Below are 14169 nucleotides of genomic sequence, written 5' to 3' on the forward strand. Positions count from 1 at the left end.
ACACACACACAGAGAGACACACACACAGAGAGACACACACACAGAGACACAGAGAGAGACACACACACACACACACACAATTCTCATAGCCTAGTCACTGTGGATCTGTAGTGATGGCAGTGAACACAGCTCATGATGGACACCATCAGCAATAGGCTCTGCCTGGTCACCAGGTACCTCACCCTGAGCCTCCATGACCCCCTTTAACCCTCTGTACCCTGACAGCTGATTTCCGCCTATAATGCCCTCCCAAATGTGGAGACCTATCACATGGAACTTCAGCTCCAACTGTCCTCCCTGGCCCTGAACCTTGACATTACACCTTAACGATGACCCCACTTGCTCTTCTACATTCCCATTGTTGAGGCCATAGTGATGGTCACTGCCAATAATCCCCCTTCCTATAGTCTATGCCCTTTGATGCCGTTCCACATAACCCCAAACTTGAGTTAACTCCCAATCTCATCCTTGTTCCCACCTCCACGAATGTCTCTGCTTCCCCACCATACCCCTATAATCTTCCCCACCCTTATTGGCAGTGACCTCCCTGCTACCGCTGAATACGTCCTTGCACCCTCCCTGACAATTGACGGACTGACCTTCAGGACTACTGACTTCCATGAGCAGCCCCAGAACTGACTGACCAGATATCTGAATGCTTTACTTGCTGCTGCTCAACTGATGATACACAATTTCCCCGACTGCTCAAATAACCCTGCAGAACAGAATATTTCCTAGTGCCTGGACTACACTTGGACAGATCCCTGGATGGTGAATGCCCCAAGTTCTTGAATGACCGTGGCCAAGCCCCCAGGCTATGTGTGGACTGTGCCCCTAACCGACAAATTCTATACTGGCTCCCTCTGATCTGTGAAAATTGTCAGGGTGTTACTCCATCTTTAATTATGGACACTCTAGTCATTTTTCCAAAACATTACATCATAAGTCTATCGATTTCCTGGTTTGTCTCTGTTATGTTTCTTAAATAGTGAAGCATCATTGGTATCTAATTTTTGAATTGAGAAAACTTTTGAAGTCCATGCCTAGAACAACTATTTTGTTTAAATTCCTGGGATGAAATCATGTAGTCCTGGGAACTTTTCAAACCATCATTATCTCCATTACTATTAATTTGCTTATGTTAAATTTGATGAGTACCCTTCCCAAATTTCCTGAGAGGTCCAGCTTGTTCTACTCTTCCCCTACAGTGCATACTGGTGAAAAGTTTCTAGTATGTCTGGAATTTCCTTACTTTAAGTTAGAATACTATCATCTATAAGGGTCCACATTATTCTGAACCATCCTTTTTATTCTAATATACAGGTAGTTGAAAACAGTTTTGTGTTGATTCTGAAAACTGTTGCAAATTTCTTTTCCTGCATGCTTTATAGACCTCAAGACCTGTTTTATTAACCTTCACTGTCCTTTGCATTTTTTCATTTGCCAGACTCTTTACTTTTTATGTGCATTATCGTTTCTTTTTCTATTTCAGTCTTGTCCCTTACTTTATTAAGTCTATGATTGCTGTTTTTTTTGGCAGCTGGGGCATTTGCCTCTTAGGGTACCTTGTCTACCTGACTTTCACTCCCCAACACCCACCTCTTCCGCAAACATCCCTCATTCACTAGTTTAAAGTTTTTGTGTTTGCCCTATTCATTCTCTCCATTGGGACTCTGGTCCCAGTCTGATTTGGATGGATCCCATCCCCACTGTACAGTTCTCTCCCATCCCAGTACAGTTTAAGGAAAACAATGGCTTAGAAATTGGAATGATTGTTGTGCAGAGCAGGGTCGGTCCGAGGAACATTGGGTTGTATACACTATTTTCATGAGATCGGCAAGTTACAGATGTGTGTAAAGTGATCACAGGCAGTTTGACAGTAAAGATGACTTAGTTCAATTTCAGATTTCTGTATTCTGGGAAAGCAGTGAATATGATTGGGAGTGAGGAGGGAAGTAGAGGTGCCTGAGCTGGGACTGGTAAATCTTCCAACCAACATTCGGGCAAGCACTTTTTAGAAAGCATGCCATTTTGGCTGTCCCTCTCCTTTAGGGATAGCCGTTTAGACTGCAAGTAGACTTGATAATTCTACCAAAGTCATAGGACCTCAGAGAAGGGGACTTTAAACAAGTGTAGGCCCTCTATTTGGCTACACAAAGGGCCTAATACCTGTTCCATGCACAGGCCCTGGACAGATCTATTTTTCCTTCACCAGTTGGTAAGGAATGCTTGCCCAATTACCATACTAGAAAATTGCCCTGAGCCTGAGAAAAAAAAGTGTTGCATCAGATTTTGAAACTAGTGTTCTCGTAAAACAAAGTAACAATACTGTCTGCAGCAGGGTTGTATGTACTTGTCTGGCATAGGTCATCACACGTAAACTTGTTGACACTGACTTAAATGTAGCAACGTGAATCATCATTGGAATTCTCTCAGCTCAGCACCGTTCCCTAACATGGTGTCCTGGCAAACATCACTCCCCCACACATCTGCCAATTGATGAAAATCCACAAACTGGTTGAATCCACCTACCGCCTGCTTTCCATCAGAGCACCCGTATGAGACAATCTTCCTTACCAAGGTCTATCAGCAGACATCCTTTGCATCAAGGAATGGAAATACAGGAAGTCATTAACAAGTTTTGTCTGACAAACCGCATATATCGAGAGGCAGGCTTTGAATGATCACAGCAAGAAATGTCCTTGCTAATCAGATTCAGAACAAGCCAGAGCTCCTGTGAGGGTAACTTTGACTGCTGAGGCCTCATTACAAATCCTTTATGCAGTTGCAGAGACACAAACAATGCTGCTTATTAGCAAGGAGTATCCTCTCTACAAGCTAAGTGATGGGCTAATCACCTTAAACTCAGGAAGGGGCTATCAGGTAGATTCAGGGTTTTTCATTTGCTAAATACATTTACCCCATTCCCCCGCTGCTTTCACATACCCCTGAAGCTTTTCTCCCTGTCAGGTATACATCTCATTCCATTTTGAAAGTAAACAATGGATCTGCTGTCCCTTGCCGCTAATTAGTTATAAAAGCCTGCAGTGGAACTACTTGTGTTGTGAACCAAACCCAATGGGAAATGCTTCTTGAACTTTATTGTACCTTTCATCCCTGGGAGTCCAGGCATACCAGGCAGACCTCGATACCCGCGTCTGGCTGCTCTGCCTGGGTAGCCGGGAAATCCCTGTTGTCCTTTCTGTCCTGGCATGCCTGGTTGTCCAGGTGTTCCCTTAATTCCTTCACATTGACAGCTGGGTCTCATGCTTTGAAGTAGCGTTGGCAACTGAGCTGTACAATTGAATGAAAAAGACACATTTATGGTGCGCTTTTCATGATCCCTGGATGTTTAAAAGCACTTTACGGTGATGCAATACTTTGGAAGTATAGTCTGTGTTGTAATGTGGGAAACGTAGAAATATCATAGAATCTCTACAGTGTGGAAACAGGCTGTTCGGCCCAACAAGTCCACACTAACCCTCAGAGCATCCCACCCCACCTAACCCACTAATCTGCATGTCCCTGAACACTATGGGCAACTTATTTTGGCCAATCCACCTAGCCTGCACATCTTTGGACTGTGGGAGAAAACTGGAGCACCCAGAGGAAACCCAGACAGACATGGGGAGAATGTGCAAACTCCACACAGACAGTCGCCCGAGGGTGGAATCGAACCCAGGTCCCTGGCACTGTGAGGCAGCAGTGCTAACCACTGAGCCATCATGCTACCCCATTCTTTTTCAAATGACAAGGGCGGGGAGGGAGTAATTAAATCTATTCATACACAGCAAACACCCACAGTCAGCATTGTGAGAATGGCCAGATAATTTGGTTTTATGATATTGATTGTTATGGTATTGATTGGGATATTGAACAAAGATAACTCCTCAGCTCTTCAAAATAATGCCATGGGATCATTTACATCCACCCAAGCAGGAAAGTAGAGTTTAACTTCTTATCTGAGAAACAGCACCTCTGACACATCAGCACTCCCTCAGTACTGTGCTGGAGTGTCAGCCTTAATTTTTGTGCTTAAGCCCCAGAGTGGGACTTGAACCCAGAACCTTGTGACTCAGATGAGAGCAATACCAACACAACCACAGGTGACATAAAGTAAGATGGTGTCTAAAAGTTTTCACCGTACATCACCATTCAGCAAAAATGCGATATTAATGTGTTCAACACTTTCCACACCCTCTGGATTTCAAGGAAGGTCCTACAATAAGGTGGCACTGGCCTAAGTAAAGCACAAATGTTCAGGATTCCAGCTCCTGCTTGCTACCCTGTTACTCCCACAGGGAATGTACTGGCGATGAGTGGGGAGAGGATTTGTCTCTTATGGTGCAAGTTCCATGGTTGTAAACTGTTTAGACTCTGACATGAAGAGCAGCTTTTTGGTTCGAACAGTAGAAGCTATGCATTCCTGTGAAACAGCACCCCAACTCAAAGGGGCAGCTCAAGGAGGGGTGGAAAGCATTTTTTATTCATAATGGTTGTATAAAATCCACAAGAGAAATCTACACTAGAAATATGTAGATATATAAAAATAGATTATTGTCACTTTTCGCTTACCAATGAAGGGGACAAATAGACAATGAGATTTCATGCTTCTAATAATCTTCTACTTAATCTGTAACTAAGGGAGAAATGTGGTTGGATGGGAACAGTACAATCCATCTCCTGGTAAACATCTCACCTCTGCCGAAATGAATGAATTCAGCATCTTATTAACATTTGGAGCCACAGACTAGAGATCCAATACTCCATGCCAATTCTGCATGCGTATTATTTCCTACCCAGAATGAAAAGGCGCTTATGTTTAAACCTTCTGCATCTAGTGCACTGCTTTTTGCTTTGATCATAGAGTATATAATAGAGTACATACTAATGGCAATGTTCTAGCAATTCATGCTCAACAGCTTTATTAGAACTGTAACATCATTACAGCTATTTGGCTCACTGAGTTCATAGAATCCCTATAGTGTGGAAACATGCCCTTTGGCCCAAGAAGTCCACACCAACCCTGGGAGCATCCCACCCAGACCCAACCCCCTATAACCCACACACCCCTGAACACTACAGACAATTTAGCACGGCCAATCCACCTAGCCTGCACATCTTTGGACTGTGGGAAGAAACCAGAGGAAACCCACACAGACACGGGGAGAATATGCAAACTCCACACAGACGATCGCCCGAGGCTGGAACCAAACCCAGATCCCTGGCATTGAGAGGCGGCAGTGCTAACCACTGGGCCACCATGCCTCTCTGCAGAATTATTCAATCAGTCCCAATCACCTCTTCTATGCCCTAGCCCTATCAGTTTATTGCCCTCAAGAATTTAGCCAATACTTGGAAATAGTGCAATATATTTTTCACTCCTATCGGTCAAGGTATAATAGTACTGTTTCAAGAGGCGAGACTGTAGTTACGTGTACTCACTGCGAAGCATGTCACTGCAAAGTTTCATTAAGCGTTCGTCCGTGATAGGCTTTGCCTTAATAATAACAAAGATGAGTCATTATACAACATTATGTGCAAACCTCATTTGCAACAAAAATCAACTCACTAGACTGGTATTCTACATATACCTACAGGTTTCCCAGGAAGTCCAGGAACACCAGGCAGTCCATAAGGGCCTTCCTGACCAGAAGATCCACGAGGTCCTATTGGGCCCATTAGACCAGGCTCTCCATTCTTGCCATCAATTCCCCTCTCACCAGATGGTCCCGCATTACCTTTCTAAGTTACATACAAGAAAAATGCACTTGTAACATGTGAAGATATATGACAAGAAATAGAAGAGAAGGCCCTATGGCTGAAATTCTACTTCAACATCAGCTTTCTAGTCTATCCTTATGTCCCTCGATTCTTTCAAACTCACTGTTGAATATACTCAACAACTGCACAGTCACAGGCCTCTGGGGTTGAAAATTCCAACGCTTCATCATGAGTGAAGGAATTTTTCCTCATCTCTGTCCCAAATAGACAACCCCTGATCTTGAGATTTTGACACTTCATTCTCCGTCCAGGCAACATAGCCTAGCATTTGAGAAAGACAACAGCAAACGTGTATTTGAGTGACAAATTTGTCTGTAAAGTTGCCTTGGGAGACCAAGTGGAGAGAGCATTTGAGCAACTAGATCGTGCAGACCAACCTTAGGAAAACAGGAGCCTCTCTGAACCACATCCTATCGCACCTATTAAATGCTGGCATTGGGACACAACTAGGGAGCAAGTCAAGTTTGTGCAGAATGAGAACAGCAACAGGCCTTGCATTTGTATGGCATCTTCATGTTAAAGGTGCTCAGGTGCTTTCCAGGGGCACATCAGATACCTGCCTATTGAGGACTGAAGGTTAGTGGGAACTTGTAATTAAAATTAAAATCAATACCTACGCTGTCAAAACCACTAAGAATATTGTACATATCAATAGGAACTCCTAATTCTTCAAATCACCAGTGTACATACAATATGCTACTCAATCCTTTCATATACAACAATTCTGTAATGTCAGAATCTAGAAATGAGGTATGTTTAGCACAGAAATTAGCCATTTTGACATCAGGGGTCAAAAGTTCATCTCCCAATGAAAGTGCGAACTGCGTCATAAAATGCTGATATAATTATTTTACTGGAAAGACAACTTCCTGAACACACATCATTCTTTTCACGTGGTCTTTTCACAGCTCAGGAATGTCATGAACGCAAAACATACATGTAAGTCTTCAAGGGTTGAGATCCTATTCTAACAGCCACAGGAAAATTGCATTTCCTCCCGCACACAATTTTCATTTACTGGTGTGGATTTGTAAAGCCTTGATATATAAAACAAAACCTCTGCATTAAGTTCATGACCTTTGGGAAGCCTGCTGAGGAGTCAAAAACATGCCAAAGTGTAAATGTTTGGACTCCTCAAATGTCACTGTTAGATAACGTAATGTAATACAAATTTTTATTTTATTGCAGTGATTCGTCCTAGGGCTCTGACCAACAATTTATAGTACTTTTTCTGCTGAAGTGCCATGATATACTAAAAATGAAAAACAAAAATCAGCTTGCTTTTTTTTTTGTGCTATGATTTAAACTAACTGACAGCTCTGGCCATTACAGATTTCTGCTTTTGAAAGTTAAAAAATATATTTGCACCCATTGATTGAGAGGCAACCTGCCTGAAATGGAAATGAAACCACTCTTTTGTCAGTTTCAGTCGATGTAGCTGAAAGCTTTTGTTATGACAGCTGAAACCACTATGAATGTATGGCTGGGTTTCAATAGCTCAACCAGCTTCAGCTTAGTAAATGGAATGATTTGACATTTTAAGAAGCTGGGATAACAGAAAATGTCTTTGGTATGGCTTCTTGTTTACTTATAAACTTAAAAGGCAACTAAAAATTTACATTTTTGTTTACATGCTAGTGTAGTTTTGATTTCTTTTCACTATCTTTAACAGTAGGCTTGAATTCAGAGTGTTATTAGATTTTTAACAGCTTATTTTTCTCAATGATTTTAAAATAATTACCATTTCTATTGCATAGTTCCTGAGGACAATACACGATTTATATTGTCAAAAGTCACACAACACCAGGTTATAGTCCAAAAGGTTATTTGAAATCACAAGCTTTTGGAGCACTGCTCCTTTGTCAGGTGAAGTGACTACCAATGTATATTGGGCAGGTACCCATGAGGGTATATGGGAAAAGTGAAATTGGCAAGGAGGGAATAGGAAGGGGTAATGGGGTGGCATGGGGGTTGCTGATCCTAATGGGGCCTTTAAATGATCTAAGGAGCTGGGCTGTTGTGTAGCAAACTGAGGCAGACTTGCTATATTTTTCACACCCACACCCCATCGTGGCTCCTAAAATGCATTGCAAACCGAACTGTCGTGTGAAAAGACAGGCATTCCAGGCAAAGTCACATAATTGTATGGCATTTTGAAAGGTGCAAGAGTGCATAGGTTGAGATTTTCTGACTCCACAGCAGATCCAGCTCAATGTCTATCACAGATGAGCCATACTGACCTCTGCACTCCTCTGTCCAATCTTCTCTCCATATTCTTGCTTTTTAAGCAATTACTTTTGTTTTAGAATTCCTCATGGATGCTCCTTCAACAAAGGTTTGTGACAAAGAATCATACCACAGAGAAAAATATCTATAGGTCATTTTCACTAGTCGCTAAGATGGCAACAAAAAGGCACTTAATAAAAAAATTCTTTTTTGGCAAAAATGGCACAATTGAAAGTATTTTTCTTCAATCAGATATCAAAGTTATTTTTAAATGCTCAGATGGCCTTTGTTTCAAACTTAGCATTCCACAGCCTCACTTCATTCTGTGCAAAATGTTTTCTCCCACTCTGTTCCAAACATCTTGCATATAATCTGGAAAAGAATGTCTTGCATTTTTGTTGTGTGGTTCTTGGCATTCCAAAGTAATTCAAGCAAATGAAGTAGTGTTGCCATGTAGTCGTTATTTCAATGCAGGAAATGTGACAGCGAATTTGTACACAGCAAGCTCCCACAAATTGTCGCGCAAGCATGACAAGACAATGTGTTACTTGATGTTGATTAAGAGATAAATATGGACCAGAGATAACTCTGCTTCTCTTTTATTTAAATTAGTGGCATAGGATCTTTTAGCATTTGGGACAGCAGAAAAGGCCTCCATTTAATATCTCATTCAAAAGATGCAACTTCCAACAATACAGCATTCCCTCAGTGCTGCAGTAGAAAATCAGTGTAGAATATGTACTGGAACAGATTTGGATCTTCAACCTTCTGACTTTACTTGATATCTGTTGAGTTACAACTGGAGTTCTCATCCACGGTACCCTGGAATATTGGAAATAATCTGCTTCTACTTATCCTGCCTCATCCCTTCACAACGATGACATGCTCCATCCAGGATCTACTGGAGATGCAGCCAAGGAGGGATCTACAGATATATTTGTGGGGCTGGAAGGAGCAAGAGTGCACCTTTGGCTTTCACAACACCAGCCGATGTCACTGCCACTCCAGGGTCCTGCCCTGCTTCCAAGATCTACCACTCCCATATATCTAACTTTTGCTGGCTTCCATTTTTGGCTGGTTATCCAGTATTGAGGTGACCTGGAGCTGATGGGCTGTCCTGAGCCATCTTCTTTCCAGTTGCAGCCCACCAGCTAATGATAATGAAGTCTTCCCCACTCACCCATCAAAACAAAAGCAAGTCCCGGGACTACATATGTTGCTGGCCGTCTGCCTTATGTCGCCTGGAAGGAAACTGCTCTCTTTATACACGAGTTGACAAAGGATAGTTATTTTGATAGGAAGGTATTAGGCAGCAGAGTAAAGGATAATTACATTTTATTTTGATTAATTTGCAGACAATTACCTCGCCTTTTGTTCCTTTAGCACCAATTGCTCCCTGAGGAAATGTGAACACAACGGGTTACTGACGAAACACTTAAGATGAAAATAAATTACATCTGCAAACAATGACGTTTTTATTCTGAGCTCACAAACATTTATTTTTATTACCTGTAGCCCTGGTGACCCAGGGGGTCCTTCTTTGCCTTTCTCGGCCTGGATGAGAAAATACATAATACCATTTCATTCAAGTATACTTCCCCTGAGTGCAGCTTTCTGCCAGCAATATCAGATCACAGAGTCGCTCCTCATTGATAACCAAAGTAATCAAAGCATTAATTCATGATTTTATCACAAAAGAAGAAAAAAACTGATACTGCATTCAAATTTACCCGGTCTTGGATGTTCCAATGTCACACTTAAAATCAAGTTCATACCACGAACAATATATAATGCTTTGTTATAGAAACATAGAAGATAGGAGCAGGAGGAGGCCATTTGGCCCTTCAAGCCTGCACTGCCACTCATCACGATCATGGCTGATCGTCCAACTCAATAGCCTAATCCTGCTTTCTCCCCATAACCTTTGATCTCATTCGCTCTGAGTGCTATATCTAGCCGCCTATTGAATACATTCAATGTTTTGGCATCAACTACTTCCTATGGTAATGAATTCCACAGGTTCACCACTCTTTGGGTGAAGAAATGTCTCCTCATCTCCGTCCTAATGGTCTACCCCAAATCCACAGATTGTGACCCCTGGTTCTGGACACACCCACCATTGGGAATATTCTGTCATCTATGTGCTATAAGGGGATGAAACAATGTTAGAGGGGAAGGAAGCAAGATTCAGGAGAATGGTTCCACAATGAGGAATTTCAATTACATGGATAGATTTTGAAAGCCACAGCTGTTATCCTTGAGAAGAGACCATTAAAAGGAAATTTGATATTCGTGCTCAAATTCATGCAAGGTCTTGACGGAAGAAATGGGGAGAAACTGTCCTTGGTGGCTGAATGATCATCTAGAGAACTCTGACGTGAGGTTATGGACAAAAGAAACAACAGTGACATGAGGAAAAGCTTCCTTACGCAGTGAATGGTCAGTTCAGTATAGGAGTTGGGAGGTTATGTTGAGGCTGTACAGAACATTGGTTAGGCCACCATCGGAATACTGCATGCAGTTCTGGTCTACTTGCTATAGGAAGGATGTTGTGAAACTTGAAAGGGTTCAGAAAAGATCTATGAGGATGTTGCCAGGGTTGGATGGCTTGAGCTTTGGGAGAGGCTGAATAGGTTGGGGCTATTTTCCCTGGAGCATTGGAGGTTGAGGGTGTCCTTTGAGGTTTATAAAATCATGAGGGGCATGGATAGGGTAAATAGCCAGTGTCTATTCCGCGGGGTGGGGGGAGTCCAAAACTAGACCGCATAGGTTTAAGGTGAGAGGGGAAAGATTTAAAAGGGATCTAAGGGGTAACGTTTTCAAACAGAGGGTGGTATGCATATGGCATGAGCTGCCAGAGAAAGTGGTGGAGGCTGGTACAATTACAACATTTAAAAGGAGTCTGGATGGATATATGAATAGGAAGGGTTTTAAGGGATATGGGTCAAATGCTGGCAAATAGGACTAGATTTATTTAGGATATCTGGTTGACGTGGACAAGTTGGACTGAAGTGAATGTTTCCGTGCTGTACAGCTCTATGACTCTTTGACTTGGATTGCACTGTCCGAGAGTTTGGTCGCAGCAGATTCAAACATGGCTTTCAAAACAGAACTGCATAATAATCTGTGTAGAAAACAGGGCTATTTAGACACGTCAAAGTGTTCTTGCTGATATAGCTGGCACAAACAGAAATGGCCAAATGGTTGACTTTAATGCTGTAACATTCTATAATACAATAATCATTGCTTTACAGCATACTTAAAATACCACATTTGGTTCCATGTTTGTTGATCATCAAGGTAACATGGGAGGAGCAAATTAATGTGCCATTTGCAATAATTTTGGAATTGAACTGAACATACCATGGTTACTCATCCCACTTCTATTGTCCTAGAAAGACTTGCAAAATGAAAAATTCTGCTTTCTCTTATCAGTTACACTGTAGCAAAATCTGATATTGCTAGTGGACTGTTCCAATGGGAATGGCAAAGCTTAAAATGAGAGTGGGAAGAATCCATTGCAAAATGAAAATGCGAACAAAATCAATAACTGGTTTGCACAGTGTATTAAAGAACTTCAACCCATTTGCAGTGGCATGAGAGTCAGTATCACAAGATATGGATGGAACATAATTGGCAAGAAGAAAAAAGAACAAGATAAGAATAAGATAACAAGGTGTAGAGTTGGATGAATACACCAGGCCAGGCAGCATCAGAGGAGCAGGAACTTTCCTGCTCCTCTGATGCTGCTTGGCCTGTTGTGCTCATCCAGCTCCACACGTTGTTATCTCAGACTCCAGCATCGGCAGTTCCTACTATCTCCAAGATAAGAATAACCTTTTTTTAAACCCAGGCCTACAATCTGGACACAGTGCCTGAAAAAATCATGGAACCATATTCAATTGTAACATTCAAGGGGGAAATAGATAGATACTTCAAGTGGTTAAAAGATTTCAGGTCTATGAGGATGGGGACTAACTGATCTTGCAGGGAGCTGGCATGGACACAATGGGTTGAAAGGCCATCTGTGCTGTATCACTCTATGGCTCTATTATGCTCAAGAACTGTCCCAGTTCTCAGAGCCAGATGTCATTAGTATTATTAAAACAATAATTAGAAAGGAAGTAATTAATACCTGGCTCCCTTTCCTCCCAGGATTTCCTGGCTCACCCTGTAAAATATTATTATATAATATGGAAGTGTTAAGTGTGAAAAGTTCAGTGGTAAAACTAAGATATTCATTTATTACAAGCTATCATTAAATACATCAGTTTTTTTTGCTACAATGATTTTTGTCATTTTAAAAACATTAATACATACTCTCAATTCAATTATTTTTTATAACGTTATTATTGCAGTTGAAGAACAGTTTTTGTAAGCACTGATTCTTTAAGCCAAAATCAATATGGTCTTGGTTTGGTAAAAAATTGGGGTTTGTTCAAGTTCAAACAAATGCATTATTCAGAAGGTGGAATGAAATTTGGAACAGGATGTGAATTTCATATTTAGCCCAGTCATGGATTTAAATCCCTACCTTATTTCCCTTTGCTCCAGGAATCCCAAATGGGCCAGTCTGTCCTGGAAGTCCTGGCTCTCCCCTCAAACCCTGCAAGTGGTAAAAACAAACCTGAGCTCCTTTTAAACGGGGACTATTTGTTAGCTATTGCATTGTTGTACAAGTTAAATACTGGACAGAAATAGTGAATAATTGATGTGTTTCACGCTGATAAATTCAACCCTTTGCAACTTCAAAATTGACAAATACTTATGCTGGCAAGCACAAATTCAGTGGGTTTAACACTTGATTCTTGTGACGGTGCTCCATTCACACTACAGTGGTTCTACATGAAGGCCCACTATCATTTTGCAGCAACTAGAGAAGAACGATATACACATTACCCATATACCAAGAACAGATTAAAAATATATGCACTGGGATGCCAAAATGTGCACAGTTAAAATATAGGCTGCCCACAAAGGACTTGATGTTCAATGTAGCAGATGGGTGTAAAACTGGATTTGTGTATTCCAAACTGCATGATTCTCATTTCCAGTGAAATGAAATTCAGAGCTTAATATAACAGGTACAACATACTCATTTCCAACAAATCCTAGGCAAAACACAGGCATGAACTAATAAATGGCAAGTAACATTCATGCCATACAAGTGCCAAGCAAATATCATCTTCAACAAGGGAGAATCTAACCACTTCCCTTTGACATTCAAAGTCATTACCATCCCAGAATCTGTTACCAGCAACATCCTGGGAAATTGTTTTTGATTCTGAAAGCATGTTGGGACATAATGTGGAATTTTCCCCTGCCTGGATTGCCACAGGCAATGATGACAAAGTGGGGAGAATAAGGCAAGAATGAAAATATTAGAAATTTTGTTCATTGAGAATAAATTTCCTGCTTTAGCCCTTAAAGTTTAAACAGTGGCTTCAGAATCTGGCCATTGAGGAGCAACTATCTCATTTTCATACACTTGCAGTTCAGTATTGCACCGATGCTGTGCTGTACACTTCTGACAAGGGGGGTGGAATTTCTTGGATGTAGAAGATATGGGGGATCGATAGTAATCTTCAGAGGATGAAGCTGAGAAGCAAGGAGCAGTACATTGACCTGGAGTAATGTCCATGGAGATCATCCAGCAATGTGTTGTCCAATGTGAGAAGCCAGAGAGAACCGAACTCAAATCCATTTCCAGGATGAATAAGCTATGCTTGAAATCCCTCCATTACTTTAACATTGTCAGTTAAATGGCAAGCAATCCCTGCTTAGTGCAAAGAACAAGTGGGCCCTTTATTGTTGCTGAAAGGCCTTCACCTTTTCTGTTGCTGAATAATTGTTCCATTACTTGTACACTTCATATCTGTGGATGATCACATTTTCAAGTATCCACACATTTCTGCTTTTCCCATAAAATTCAGCAGGACAAGTATTCAGGGAGAGAGTGCACTAACATTGCAGCCTGCTAAGGTTCTGTGGTTCTTCAACCAGCACATCATGCCTGAGTATTGTGCAGTGAAGTCCCTCATAACAGGCAGCAGGTTGAGAGGAATCCTGAGGCATCTCCTTTTGATCCATCCATCATTGGTTAGCCTTCAATATTCCCAAGTGAGTGTGAACAGCTATGCTGCCATCAAATGCCTGAGC

At 41.5% G+C, this 14169-nt stretch overlaps 1 protein-coding gene across 1 annotated transcript in view; it reads right to left on the reverse strand.

Annotated features, from left to right (window-relative positions):
* Window positions 1-14169, reverse strand: part of LOC109933208 (collagen alpha-1(XXI) chain-like) — a 153334-nt gene that overhangs the window by 3624 nt on the left and 135541 nt on the right. The window contains exons 17-23 of the mRNA XM_048595740.1: window positions 12545-12616; window positions 12146-12181; window positions 9520-9564; window positions 9374-9406; window positions 5599-5745; window positions 5446-5500; window positions 3109-3294 (exon numbers count right to left, since the gene is read on the reverse strand). Coding sequence (XP_048451697.1) covers window positions 3109-3294; window positions 5446-5500; window positions 5599-5745; window positions 9374-9406; window positions 9520-9564; window positions 12146-12181; window positions 12545-12616 — 574 coding nt within the window. The remainder of the gene's footprint in view (window positions 1-3108; window positions 3295-5445; window positions 5501-5598; window positions 5746-9373; window positions 9407-9519; window positions 9565-12145; window positions 12182-12544; window positions 12617-14169) is intronic.

This window comes from Rhincodon typus, chromosome 4 (assembly GCF_021869965.1).
Source record: "Rhincodon typus isolate 14 chromosome 4, sRhiTyp1.1, whole genome shotgun sequence".
Taxonomy (NCBI): domain Eukaryota; kingdom Metazoa; phylum Chordata; class Chondrichthyes; order Orectolobiformes; family Rhincodontidae; genus Rhincodon; species Rhincodon typus.